Here is a 13,360-nt window from a genome sequence, read left to right on the forward strand (position 1 = left end):
GCAGGTAGCGATGCCTCTGGCTACGTGCAGGCTCCTCACGCACGAATCGTTCGAGCAAAATGCCAATAGGCGATGGCAGCAAACCGTTTCCTGTAAAATCTCAAGATTGATATGGCCATATCGATCGAAGAAGCGCTCAGCTGAGCTGTATAGGCTCAGCAGAGCACAGTGCTCTGCAGTTACTCGAGCCATTACGGGACACTGGCAGATTGGCACTCATGCCTCTAGACTGTCAATCCCTCATAACGACTTCTGCAGGAGTTGTCGCGACGAGGAAGAGGAGGAATCGGTCCCCCAGTTCTTCTGCCACTGCCCGGCCCTTGGAAATCGTCGTCTTCGTATTCTCGGGGCCGCTTTCCTCACAGACATTTCGGACCTGTCCGAAATCAAACCGGGGACCTTGTCCAGATTCATCCAAGCCTCCGGATGGGACTGCCCTTAATTTGCAACAGCCTGTTTCTCCACGGTTTTTAGGCACTGGGAAGGGGCACACGCCCATGCGGCACCACAACGGACCTTCTACAGGTCCAAGTGAGCTTGGGAGGGTTTCATCACTCCCCCAGGCTACCGCCTGAACCTAACCGAACCTAACCTAACCAGTCCGTTTCAGATCAGATGGTATACGTCTATACCCATCTTTACATATATATATTTCTTTCCTTTGGGTTTTGGTTTTTGTTGTATGCATGGTACGTAATACGTTTACAAAACATCGACTAGAGTACGGTATAAATGAGCGGAGGCGAATGGAAATCAAGACATACATAAGTACACATCGAGAGAACATCGAAAGGAATCATTAATCGTTATCTTTAACCACTGCTCAGGCATCCGTTCATGCATCCATGCATTTCATACGCATTTGTGCGATCCTTAATCAATGGAGTTTCAGATTAGGTGATCAGGCGCGGGGCATGCAGCCCGTGTACGTTTTCAATGGGGGGACAGTGCGTAGCTCCGGGCGGTCCCCAGTCGTGGAGGCCCCGGGAGTTGGCCAGCCGGTGTGTGAGCCGATGGGCGATGCTGAAGCCGCCGCTTCCCTCTAGCTGGGTAAGCACAATAATCACTTGCCTGGTACGGGTACGTAATGTTGAGAAATTAGTGGGGAATCTGATCGACGCTGAACGTCTAACCTACCTTTGAAGCGGCGGTACGGAGTCCACAGTTTTGAGCTCGCCTCGGGTGGACACCACATTGTAGCTCTCCTGGCAGTCGCACTTGACATGAATCCACTTATTCTCGTGTCGGTTCTCTACCATCACAACCAGACCCGCCCAGCCCTGCGGAGGACCACAAATACAAAACCATATGAGTCTTTCATTGTTAATTTGGAGTGCGAAATGGAATGGTAAAGGAAGACTTGCCTTGGTGAGGTAGTAGGCGGTCATACCCTCTCGTCCCTCGTGCCTCTGACCCTTGGTTAAGGTCAGACTGATGATGGCATCGGCTAGGAGGTGCGGCGAAGGGATGATCTGCTCCACAAGCAGGCGCTTTGAGCTGTGGATGGCTAGGATGCACTGCGGATACTGGTGCGGATCCTCAATACCAGTGTGCCAGTGGTTGAAGGCCAGGCAAACCAGCAGATAAATGTCCCGCTCTAGCATCTTGTGGCAGCCCACAAAGCCGCGCACCTGCAAGGAGATTCCCAAATCAATCCGGGGCAGAGGTGGTCGACTTGTCTGGGTCACAAACACTCACCTGCCGCTTGCTGTGCTCCACGAGACGGCCGATCTCGGGGGCCGCCGGCGAGCGGGTGCGGAATATCACAACACAGAGATCCAACTGGGAGCGCTGCGACTTCTCGGAGTTTCGCTGGCCCTCCTGGAAGAGCGTGAACTCCGCCTCGGTGGGTTCCAGCACGGTGAGCAGGACACAGGAGATGGAGCACAAGGGCTGGAGGGTGCCCTGCAGACGCACCTCGTTCCAACCGGACCGTACCTTACAGATGTCGATGCAGTCAAAGTAGTTGAGCACGTCCTCGAAGGAGATCCAGAAGACACCCTCGGAGGCGCCGTGCGGCATCAGGGCATCCCTCAGGTCGTCAGTCCACAGCGAAGAGTCATCCGACCAATCGCCGCGCCACGAATAGTGGCCCCACGGGTTGCGCAGCTTGAGCAGCCTGTGCCCCTGGATATCCTTCACGTCCAGCACAGAGTAGGCGTGCCGGGGCCGCAGGCCCTTATGCTGGTACTCCTCCTCGTCGACCTTCATGTTGCCGCCGCCGCAGCTGGCACCCATGAGGAAGCGCACACAGCGCGAGCTAAGCAGCTGCGCCCAGATCAGATCCTTGTCTAGCTCGTCTTCGCTGGGCATGGGCAGGGAGCTCGCCTGCAGCGGTATACTCTCACAGGGGGCGCCCGTCAGCGTGGCCAGGCCTTCGATGGCGCGGCCTGAGACGAGCGCCTCGTAGCAGCCATGGATCTTGGCCACTGCCTTCTCAATCAGCGGCACCCAGAGCTGCTTCCGCTTAGCCTGCGAATAAACCAGATGGCCGCGCTTATCGCAGGGCAGCAGATCGTCGACGAGCACGGTCGTCCACTTGCCGTCTTTGCAGAGCCGCACCTGGTAGGCTCCCTGGGGGCAAATCTCCTTGGTGACCAACACCTCCTTGACCAGGTCCTCGCGCTCAGCTAGCACGGCCAGGGCACTTAGCAGCCAGCAATTGCCCAGCACACCCTGGCAGATGTCCGATGGCAGGGGAGTGCGGAAAACGGCCCACGGCGGATATGCGCCGCCGTCGCAGTTAATCTCGTGCGGACGGCGCCACTGCACCACCGGATTGCCCTCGGTTGCACTGCTTGCCGGGTTGTAGTAGAGGCTTTTCGGCGCCGGCGGAAAGGAGTCGTCGACGAAGAGCTCGTTGTTGTCGCGGCAGTACTGGATGATATTCTGCCACTTGGTCAGTGCCTCGGTCTCCTCCAGCTGGCGCAGGTTCTCCATCAGCTTGCTCTCTTGCCGGATGTCTGTTAGGGCCACCCGTATGGACTTCCTGGCCAGGGCATCCCCGATAACAGCGTTTACTAGCCCCCGCGGACTCGAGCATATGTCGCAAACTACGGAGGCGGCGCAGTTCTCGTAGGTGCATGCCGGACATTGCCACTTCTTGGAGCCAGACCCTGCTGATGATCCCTGCTGTATGTTGTAGGCTGAAGTGCCAGCCGCCAGTCCGGCTATGGAAATGTTGCGAGGGACGATGGAGCCCCCGGTGCTGTGCCTTTTGGGAATGGCCCCCGAGGAGCTCCTTACTGACTGCACCTGTTGCGGTTGCTGCTGTTGCTGCTGCTGCTGTAGAATGGGCGGCATCCCTATCGCCCTGGGCGAGGGACTGCGTGACCCACGATGCACGACCGCTGCTGGCAACTGCAGCATGGGCATGGGCACAGTCATAGGCAAGGATAAGGGCATGGGCATAGGCATGGCGATCCCCGTTGGAATCTTGGCCTCGTTGGCGGAGCCTGGCGGGAGGTGGCCAGAGGCGGCAGCGTCTTGGTCCTCGTACGACTGTCCATCGGGACGCTCGCGCACCGTTTCGACGGGGAGCAGCCGAATGGACTTGCAGGCACTGCACAGACCATAGTGCAGCGAGTTCTTGAGAGTGCAGTGGCTGCACGTCCAGAACTCGCCCTTGCGCAGCGTCATGTCCTCGATGGAGGAGATGCTCTTCAGCTTGGATCCGCCGCACACAATGCAGGCCATGGCCGAGGAGTAGTTGACCAGGGTGCACTTCTTGCACGTCCACGGTTCGTCTCGGTTCGTTGGCGTCTCTGAAATTCAATTCGAGCAAAGCATAAGCCTGCATTAGCGCATGTTCATGGGGATTCCCTTGACAGATGTACCGACCTGCCTGCTGCTGCGGCTGCTGTTGGGCCTGCTGCTCCGGCTTGGCCTCGCACATCTCGCAGGTCTGCAGCCAGAGACGATTGTAGGCATAGGAACATTTGATGCATGTCCACATCTTGCTGCGGCTGCTGTGCCCCACCAGCGGTTTATTTTCGATGCGTTGGGCCACAGGTGCTGCTATCGCTGATCCTGCTGCTGCCCCCGATGGCGCCCCTGTTGGTATCGCTGAGGCTGTGGCTACAATAAGACGACTACTGCCTGGATCATGAGTGCTGTAAACACAGAGCAAGCGATCAAATATTAACTCCAACTCAAGTAACTCCAATTGATCCGTCCGTATATAATAATAATAATAATAATTACAATAAATGAAATAAAAATGGGTGCGCAAATGAAGCGGCTAATTAATTCGGCTAATTAACAACAAACTGAAACTGAATCTGCAACTGAAATGGAAACGAAAACGCAACTGAAACCGCAGCAAGCAAAAAAGCGACAAACCAAACGAAAAGATAATACCATCTACAGTGAGAGCCCTCGTAAGCGGACACCCCAAGATTGGTTGCAAATATACATTTTTCCGTTCCAGGGGGAATTCCGCCGGTAGAGCTTTCACTGTGTGGAACACACACACACAGACACATGGCCCGGATGTGACTAAGCGTCCAAGCAAAACAAAACATAATCAGCAGAACCTAAATAATTGATAAGGGAACAGGAACAGTGTGTTCTGCACTGTTCTGCACGGTTCTGCATGGTTCTGCACGGTTCTGCTTTGGAGCGGCAGGAGAGAGATTGTTGGGTATTGGGTGTTTGGTGTTGGTGTTGCTCTAGCGGCTTGGAAATTTACATTTTGGATTCAGTGGCCTTGCGTGGTCCCTTCCAAACCTTGGCATAGATGGAATGCTCTTCGACGTGCAGCTCTGGCTGTGTACTGCTCGACTCTGACTCGCTTGCCTCCCCGCTGCCATCGGTGCTGGCTCCCAGGCCGAATCCTGTCATAGCTTCGCTACTACTGTTGTCCGTTGTCAAAGCTGCCGCCTCAACGTTGACGCTTTCATTGTTGTTGGCCTGTACTTCCTGCTGCTGCTGCTGTTGCTGTTGATGATGGTGTTTCTTCTTGAGCTTGTGCTGCTTGTTCACCTGAGCATATATGGGCATTGACGGCTCCCCTGCAGCCACAGGGGAGGAAGCCACAGGCATAAGCAGAGGCAGGGGCACAGTCACGGCGGTTGCTGCTGCCTGGGCTGCCTGGGCAGCGGTCGCCCTCAGCTGCTGTTGGACCAAGGCCACGCAATCGTTCTCATACAGCTGCTGAGGCATCTTTCCACAATTGTTGTTGTTCTTGTTGCTGTTGCTGTTGTTGTTATTGTTGTTGTTGTTGTTGTTGTGTTGCTGCTGCTGGGGCTGATTATTGTGGGCCATATCACAGGGCAGGGCTTGGCTGCGCTTTCCACTGGTAGCAGTACTGGCCGTCGGCTCTGACCACTCATTGACGGCTATGAAGACTCCGTTCCTCGGTATGGTGAACTGTGATGGATTCATACTCACTGCTGGCTCCCGCTGGGCATTCGCTTGCTGCTGCTTCGGCTGCTGTTGCTGTCGTAGCGGCTTCGATATAGACTTGGCCTCCTCCTTGGCCGAGGATCGCGAGAGCGTCGTGATGGTGAAGTTGTATTTCTTTTTGGCGCAACTCTCGCGCACCACTTTATTTTGGTTCTTGTTGTTATTGTTCTGCTTACGACGACAGAAGGTATCGTTGGCAATGGCGAAGCGCGAATTGCTGCAGGTGGCCACAGGAGGAATACCTGGCAAAGGGATGGGAGATGCCATGAGATTAGGATTTTGACTAGAGGGGCCTTCAAGGTGCGCTGCAATGGGTAGAACTCACCTGTTAGCAGCGGCTTGGACTGGGGAAGATTGAAGATGTCCTTGCTCTGGTTGTTCACATAGCATATGTGGCAGCTGCGGCCCGAGGAGCTCTTGTCGATGGCCGTGCTCAGGCTCTGGGTACGCCGAAAAAGGGAGAATCTGCCACTTCGACCGCTGCCCTTAAGCTGTCGTTTTTGGGAATGTTGTTGCTGTTGGTGCTCCTCCTGCTGGTGCTGGTACTGGTGCTGATGCAGCTGGTGATGGCTATAATGATTATTCTGGTCCGATCTGTCCGTTAGCAGCTCCCCCTTGCTGCCGCTGCCTAGATTGTCAGCTAGCTCTTGGCCCCGAGGACCGTCGCCGGCAATCGCGTCCTTGTAGATGGGCGCCAGATAGCTGACCGTGTCGCAGATCAAACAGTGCCAGGTCACTGAGTTGTTGTCCGTCTCACAGGCGTGGCAGATCCAGCGTCGGTTTAGCGCCGGGTTCGAGAAGTGCCGATATAGCTCAATGGAGCTCTTGATGTACTTTCGCGTGTCCTCGCAGTCGACGCAGTTGGCGGGCAGGTTCTGGCTGTTCCGCTGCGGTCGCTTCAGGCAGCCGCGCAGCAGCGACTTGTAGACATTCTTGTTGTATTCGTTTCTGGAAACACAAGGAGGGGAAAGGAAAAGGTGTGGGTTAGGGGCCCGGAGTCAAAGGTTATTTCATTGACCGCATGGAAATCCAACTTCCAACTTCTGCTCTTCTTCCCAATCACTAAACGCTTTTTTTCAGCGAAATTTTGTTGTTTGTTTTGCGCTACGGCTGAAAACAGAGGCGCAGACGCCTCGGCGGCCGATTGTGGGCGATGGAAAAGGAGGGTGGCGATGGAACGAAGAGTAATATTCAATTAAAAACCAAATCAATAAAATTGTAAACAATGTTTCTTGATCCAAATCGATTTTCCCCAATTTCTTCTCTGTTCCTCCTTTTTTTGTTGCTGTTGCTGCTGCTGCTGCTCCTCCTTCTCTATGTATACAGGCACACACACACACACACACACACACATGCAAACAAACTCACGCGACACGCACAAATACACACATGGACGGGCTGTTTGTTTTTGTGTGATGATTTTTTGGCCTCCACTGCTTTTTGCCTACTGCGTGCTGGCTGCTTTCTTTCTTACCTGGTTACCGTTTTGCTCCTATCAAGCGAGTCTCCATCAGCTGGCAGTGCTTCTGCCGGATGTGGGGGCTCTCGCTGTCGATGTATCCAAGTGCTGGGCTGTCGCGGTGCAGTTTTTACTGTAGCCGTCTGGTGAGACGACAATGTTGCGGTAGGACTGGGAAACACTTTGCGCACCGTCCCACAATTGTAGCATTTCAGAGATTCAGTCGGATTGATCGTATTGCACTTGGTGCACGACCACTGCAGCACTGATGAGATAGTGCCCATTGCTGAATGGCTGGGTAAAGGGACAGGCAGGAGCAGGGGGGCCTAGCTGCTGTCGAACTGATTAGAGTTGGGGCTGCCACTAGCTTGAACTGGAGCTTTCGCTCTGCCTATGGCTGCTGTGTCTGAAGCTGCAGCTATCAGCGCCGTTGTTGTTTCTGTTGCTGTTGTGCAGGGTGGTGGCAGGCAGAGCTTCACAGCGAGCACCAGTATAACCAGGCAATGGCAATTGCTTTCAACAGTTTCACGCCGCGCGCTCCTTTCACACTTTTAACTGTTGCAGCACAACACATATTTAGCAGATTGTGTGGGCAACGGGACCTTGTTGTAGATACAAACTTCGGACAGCAACAATAAGAACGGCCCACCTGATTAACTTATCGATAACACTGAGAACAATTTTTACAGGGTGGCCACGCCATTGCATCAATTGAATTAGGGCTGTCAAGTGTACTTAATTTGTATGTGTACTAAATGATATGAATCAATTAAATTTTTCCTCTTAATTAAATCTCTGTGACAGGCAACCTTTTATAGCCAGGAGTTTACTATTGATATCGAAATTATCCTATGTACAAAAACTGGACTTTCGGCAAAACGCAATAACGCAGCCCTAATGCAAACAGCTGATGCTGAGACTTTATGCATTTTCAAGCACTACTCCGTCAGGTTATCGATACTAAGTACAATATAAATCAAGGTGACCATTTATGGTGGTTGTATATATATTTGGTATATTTTAAAACCCGAAAATGAGATGAAGACATATACATATGCTATAATATGTATATAATTCTATATTTTATCCATTTTGTGGCATAAAATATTCACCTGAATTTATTTAAAGACTGTGAGACCAGGTATAAAACATTTATGGGAAAAGCATTCAGTGAGATTGTTATATATATGTCATGTGCTCTAGAGAATTCGTTGGCGAAATGTGGTTCACACTATACTGGTATTGAAGGGTAGTGGAATACGACCAATTGTGGTATATTTAGGTAATAATGGCTTAAAATATGATAACAACAACAAATGTTGGCAGTTTTTAATGAGCCATTTGAAAGATTTTTTTCGATGCAAAAATTTAGTCAAAGCTATCAATAGAAATATGATTTTCAAATATAACCGAGAAGAAAATAATGTTTTCTGTTTTATTTTATAACATGTAGACTGAGTTGTGAAAAGTATAAGAAACTGTTTTGCCACTTTTGTATTAAGAATATATATATTTTTGAGTGAGAGTAGATTTAATGGTATTATATATTTGGAGATTGAAATGGTATATTTTCGGAATATACCTGAGTATATATTATCGATAGTCCGCAGTCACACTGATATATACAAATTCATCGCAACTTGATTCCCGCGTGCAAGCAGAACGTGTGTTTTGATTATAGGCGAACATTAAAGAGAATATATAATTTCCAAGGAATGCAACGACACAAACCCAAGAGGTCTGGAAAACCAAGGCCGTACCCCAAGCCGAACAATGGGCAACCAAGCCCCAATAACAAGCAGAAACGTCCCAGGCCAGAGTACAACAAGTCAAAACTGGCGGCCAACGATTTAGAAATCCGTGAGCTCCAGGAGAGATACAAAGAGATCGATGCACAGGCCATCAAGAAGTTCGCGCAGTTTCCACTCTCCAAAAAGACTCAAAAGGCCTTGGCCGAAGCCAAATTCGTAAATCCAACGCAAGTGCAACTAGAAAGCCTCGGACCAGCATTGCTGGGTAAGGATGTGCTAGGCGCCGCTGTCACCGGCAGTGGAAAGACCTTGGCATTCCTCATTCCCGTAAGTGGCTGGAGATCTCAGACAGACGGGAAATTTGACTTAGTTTTTCTATATCTTTACCTCTATTTAGGTCTTGGAGCACCTGTTTATCCACAAATGGTCACGTACGGATGGAGTGGGCGCTATAATCATCTCGCCCACGCGCGAGTTGGCCTACCAGATCTTCGAGACCCTTAAAAAGGTGGGCAAGCATCACGACTTTTCTGCTGGTCTGATAATAGGGGGCAAGAATCTAAAGTTTGAGAGAACGCGAATGGACCAGTGCAACATACTGATCTGCACGCCCGGCCGTCTGCTTCAGCACATGGACGAGAATCCGTTGTTCAACACCAGCTCCATGGAGGTTCTGGTCCTTGACGAGGCGGATCGCTGCCTGGACATGGGCTTCCAAAAGACCCTTAATTCCATAATCGAGAACTTTCCTCCAGAACGGCAGACGCTGCTTTTCTCGGCAACGCAGACAAATACAGTTCAGGATTTGGCGAGACTCAATCTAAAAGATCCCGTCTATGTGGGATATGGTGGCCAGTCAGCAGCTTCCACCTCGTCGTCCGCATCGGCATCCACATCCATAAAGGAGGGTAGTCAGACGACTGCCGTTCTGGCAGTTCCGGAGCTGCTGCAGCAGAGCTATGTGGTGCTCAATCTGGAGGACAAAATCACCATGCTTTGGTCGTTCATCAAAAACCACTTGAAGCAGAAGATAATCGTGTTCGTGTCCAGCTGCAAGCAGGCCAAGTATCTCTATGAGATCTTCTGCAAACTGAGGCCGGGCTGCCCGCTGCTCGCCCTCTACGGCACCCTGCACCAGGATCGCCGCATCGCCATCTACGAAGACTTCTTGCGCAAGAGTCACGTGGTCATGTTCTCCACAGACGTGGCCTCGCGCGGCCTCGACTTCCCCGCCGTCAACTGGGTTGTCCAGCTGGACTGTCCCGAAGATGTCTCCCAGTACATCCATCGAGCGGGTCGCTCCGCCCGCAACAAAACCCGTGGCGAGTGCCTTCTGGTCCTGACTCCCAGCGAAGAAGATTACATGATCAGAGCGCTGAAGGAGCAGCTCAACCTCAACATTCACTGCGTCCAGATCGATCCAAAAAAGCTTTTTTCGCCGCGCGTCAAGATCGAGGCATTCTTGGCCCAGTTTCCCGAACTGCGGGCCACCGCTCAGCGTGCCTTCCTCTCATACCTTAAGTCCGTCTTCCTCATGCGTAACAAGCGTCTGTTCAATGTGTTCAGTCTGGACCTGGACGCCTACGCACAGTCGCTGGGCCTGGCGGTCACGCCGCGTGTCCCCTTCCTGGAGAAGTTCCTTTGGCGACAGAAACAGCTCCAGCAGCAGCAGAGTTCTGCAGAGGGCCCTGCGGGCGCCAGTCAGAGCCCCAGTACCGCATTGCCTAAGATAACCAGACAGCAAACCTTTGGTGGGGAAGATAGCAGTAATGAAGATGATGATGACACCGACGATGATGACCTTATCAAGGTCAAGCGAAGGGATCACGATGTCGAGGGAGGACCCCTGGAGTTACAGTTGGACCACACCAAAGTCGAGGGCGAGCCGGAGGAGCCGCTGGTGGTGCCAAAGCGCGAAAAGCTGGTTACTAAGGCGTCGCTGGCTAAAAAGGCGCTCAAGAAGAATTTGCAGGTTAACTCCAAGCTCAAGTTTGACGAAGAGGGCGAAACTGTGGCCGATGATCGCAGTCAAATGAAGGCGCTCAGTTCCAGACAGCAACGCCAGCAAAAGGATAAGAACAAGGACGACGATGGTGGAATAAACTTGGTGCTATCCAAAACCCTGCTCTCAGAGGAGGATCAGTACGATAAACTTCGCTTCCGTGAGCTGGTCAAGAAGCGTCACAAGCTACAGCGCGAGAAGTTGCGCAAGAAGGCGGAGGCTGCCCAAGAAACGAGCGATGACGAAGACGAAGACGAAGAAGGCGTCAACGATCAGGAGGATGCCGACGCCAATAGTGACAGTGACAATTCTGTGGACCTTTCCTGGCTTCCCGATCCCGACAAAGTCTATAAAAAGGAGTCCAATCAGTTCAACCAAAATGGAGATCCTCAATCGCAGCCTAAGCCAGAGCCCAGTTCCAGCTGCGATGATAATGAAGATGATGGTGAAGACTCGGATGACGAGCCCTCCTTCAAAAAGTCCAAGTTAACGAATAAGATGACGCTGATGGACACGGAGGCCATTGTAGCCAATCTTTTGGGTAGTTAAGTGAAAAGTGGGTCTCGACTGTTTCAGTAAATTAACACAAATTATTGTTATTTCAGCCTATATTACGTAGGCTGATATTTAAGTTTCTGGCCTAGCTACGAGGGCTGCTATTTATATTGGCAATTGCTATTGCTATTGGTAATAATAATGTCAATACATAAAATCTGACAACACCATAATAAACTGTCATTTTTTTAGCATATGTATATGTACATCATACGTACAACGTTTTTTTGTACAATTGGTTTTTGTTTTGTTTACAATAAGTTAAAGAAATGAATTTGGCAAAAAAATGGAAATTTCTTGAAAGGGTTTTCGTTGGATTATTTTTCACAACTTTCGACAAGAATATGTCGATAAACTTAGTTCTTTGTATGTCGAGAAAGCACCATCAAAAACGACAGTTTTTCGCTGGTTTGCAGAGTTTAATCGTCGTCGTAGTTCAGTCGATGACGAGTTCCGTGAAGGGCTTCCAAAATCAGCTGTTGTGCCACGAAACACCGATGGTGTGCGTGAACTGATAGTACAAGATCGACATGTGATATATCGTAAGATAGAGGCATCCCTGCACATTAGTTCCACTTCAATATATTCCATTTTGCATGAACACCTAGTTTTAAAAAGGGTTTGTTCTCGTTGGATACCCCATAACTTATCAATCGCTCAAAAAAAGGCTAGCACGAAGCACTTTGAAGCAAATGGTCGCCTGTTTTTCGGAAGAATGGGTCATGTGGCCAAAAAATGGTTATTTACCACATCAAATTGATCTTCCCAAGTTGATTTGAAATGGCTCGTTACGAAAACTATTGTGGAATTTGGTTCGCTTTAATTTATTTCGGGCTTAAATTCACATATTCATGATTCGTAGATGTTATATACTGCTTTTGAAGCGCCCCGATCGTAATTTTTTATAATTTTCTTACACCAATCGACACGAGCCTCTTTTTGACCGTTTTGGTAATTGTGTGGGATGATGGACGTCATTTTAATGTCTAAGGATGCCTCATTCTTACGGTACGGTGACATAACGATCTTGCCCAAATATTTCTCGTACAACCACTGATGGACGAATTTCGCGGAATTCGTCCTGCAACGAGGAACGTTTACAATTGAATTCGTTTTACCAGGTTTTCACATTAGCAGTTCATAAGTTCTTCAATTAAATTTAAGCTAAGCTGATCTAAGCATTCTTGACTTATGAATCCCCATCGAATATGGTCGAAAATCATCAGGCCAGAAAATTAAACAGCAGCCCTCGTACAATGCTCTTTCAATATATCATATGATATTAGAACATTAGAACTAGATTGTGGTACTCTAGCATATCCGAAACGTCTGATGATGGCTATGGCCCATGAATCTCTCCAAACGATTCAAAGTTCGGGCTTCATTCTTTGGATCCCCACTGGATGGATCATTAGATCGGCAAAGTGCAAGAAATGGAGTAATAGTTAATTTATGAAATCCAGAATTAGAATATTCAATAATTTGACTGCGCTTTGACTGCGACTGCAATCCGCTTTGACTGCGACAGTGATATCACAGCTGTGATATATTCTGGATTATAGAACACGTGTATACATACATATGCACATAGTACATACATATATACAGAAAATACGCATGCGAGTCGAAAAGTAGACCATTTTGATGTCTAACGAACCGATTGCATTCGGTTGTGTAGAAAAGCGCAGGTTCTACGGGTGGGATCCGCCAGCAGCATAGGAAGCGTTGCCCTGAGGAGTACTTAACTCTGCTCTAAAAACGTTCCAAGTGGCCCACACCACAGCCCCTGATCGAAGTTAACGACGTCGTCTGTATCAAGGTCGAAAGTTTGCAGTTTTACACGCTACTCGTAGTTTACCACAACGCTCTCTAACTTTTTACACTAAAACATCGAACAATGAAACCGTAAAATAAAATCTAACAGCGGAGAAATCTTACTCGTAAATGTGGAGTCAGAGTTGCCGCCGTCAGAGACGGCAGCGCCCAACATTTTGGTGACCCCGACGTCATCTTTTTTCCTTATGAACCTTTTTCGTAGTGTGAGTCCCAATGCATATTTTGTATGATCTAATTTAGGTGTCCATTCAGAAGAGATGCGACTGCAGCTGCCAAGGCAGCGCCCTGTGGCCTCATCTTAAATATTAAGATCGCAAAATCGCATTTGATGGCACTTCCCTTAAATAAAAA

The 13,360-nt window shown here is 49.8% G+C and overlaps 2 protein-coding genes across 6 annotated transcripts; one reads left to right on the forward strand and one right to left on the reverse strand.

The window, feature by feature from the left end:
* Positions 1 to 604: 604 nt before the first annotated feature.
* On the reverse strand, positions 605 to 7,538 carry LOC108163005 (calpain-D). Of its 5 annotated transcripts, none has more exons than XM_017298032.2 (8): positions 6,881 to 7,538; positions 5,732 to 6,354; positions 4,691 to 5,648; positions 3,841 to 4,112; positions 1,699 to 3,764; positions 1,365 to 1,631; positions 1,138 to 1,280; positions 605 to 1,071 (listed from the first exon to the last, which is right to left on the reverse strand). In XM_017298032.2, exons 1-8 carry the CDS (start codon positions 7,147 to 7,149, stop codon positions 894 to 896), a joined length of 4,776 nt encoding a protein of 1,591 aa, XP_017153521.1. In that variant the 5' UTR covers positions 7,150 to 7,538; the 3' UTR covers positions 605 to 893. The 5 variants fall into 5 exon arrangements, with proteins under 5 accessions (XP_017153521.1, XP_033247436.1, XP_017153530.1 ...); XM_033391545.1 differs by lacking the exon at positions 6,881 to 7,538 and adding an exon at positions 6,775 to 6,812; XM_017298041.2 differs by lacking the exons at positions 4,691 to 5,648; positions 5,732 to 6,354 and having other exon boundaries at positions 6,881 to 7,536.
* A 949-nt stretch (positions 7,539 to 8,487) lies between these two features.
* Positions 8,488 to 11,369, forward strand: LOC108164560 (probable ATP-dependent RNA helicase DDX10). Its single transcript, XM_017300376.2, has 2 exons — positions 8,488 to 8,943; positions 9,014 to 11,369. Exons 1-2 carry the CDS (start codon positions 8,581 to 8,583, stop codon positions 11,165 to 11,167), a joined length of 2,517 nt encoding a protein of 838 aa, XP_017155865.1. The 5' UTR covers positions 8,488 to 8,580; the 3' UTR covers positions 11,168 to 11,369.
* Positions 11,370 to 13,360: the final 1,991 nt, after the last annotated feature.

Source organism: Drosophila miranda, chromosome XL (genome assembly GCF_003369915.1).
Source record: "Drosophila miranda strain MSH22 chromosome XL, D.miranda_PacBio2.1, whole genome shotgun sequence".
Lineage (NCBI taxonomy): Eukaryota > Metazoa > Arthropoda > Insecta > Diptera > Drosophilidae > Drosophila > Drosophila miranda.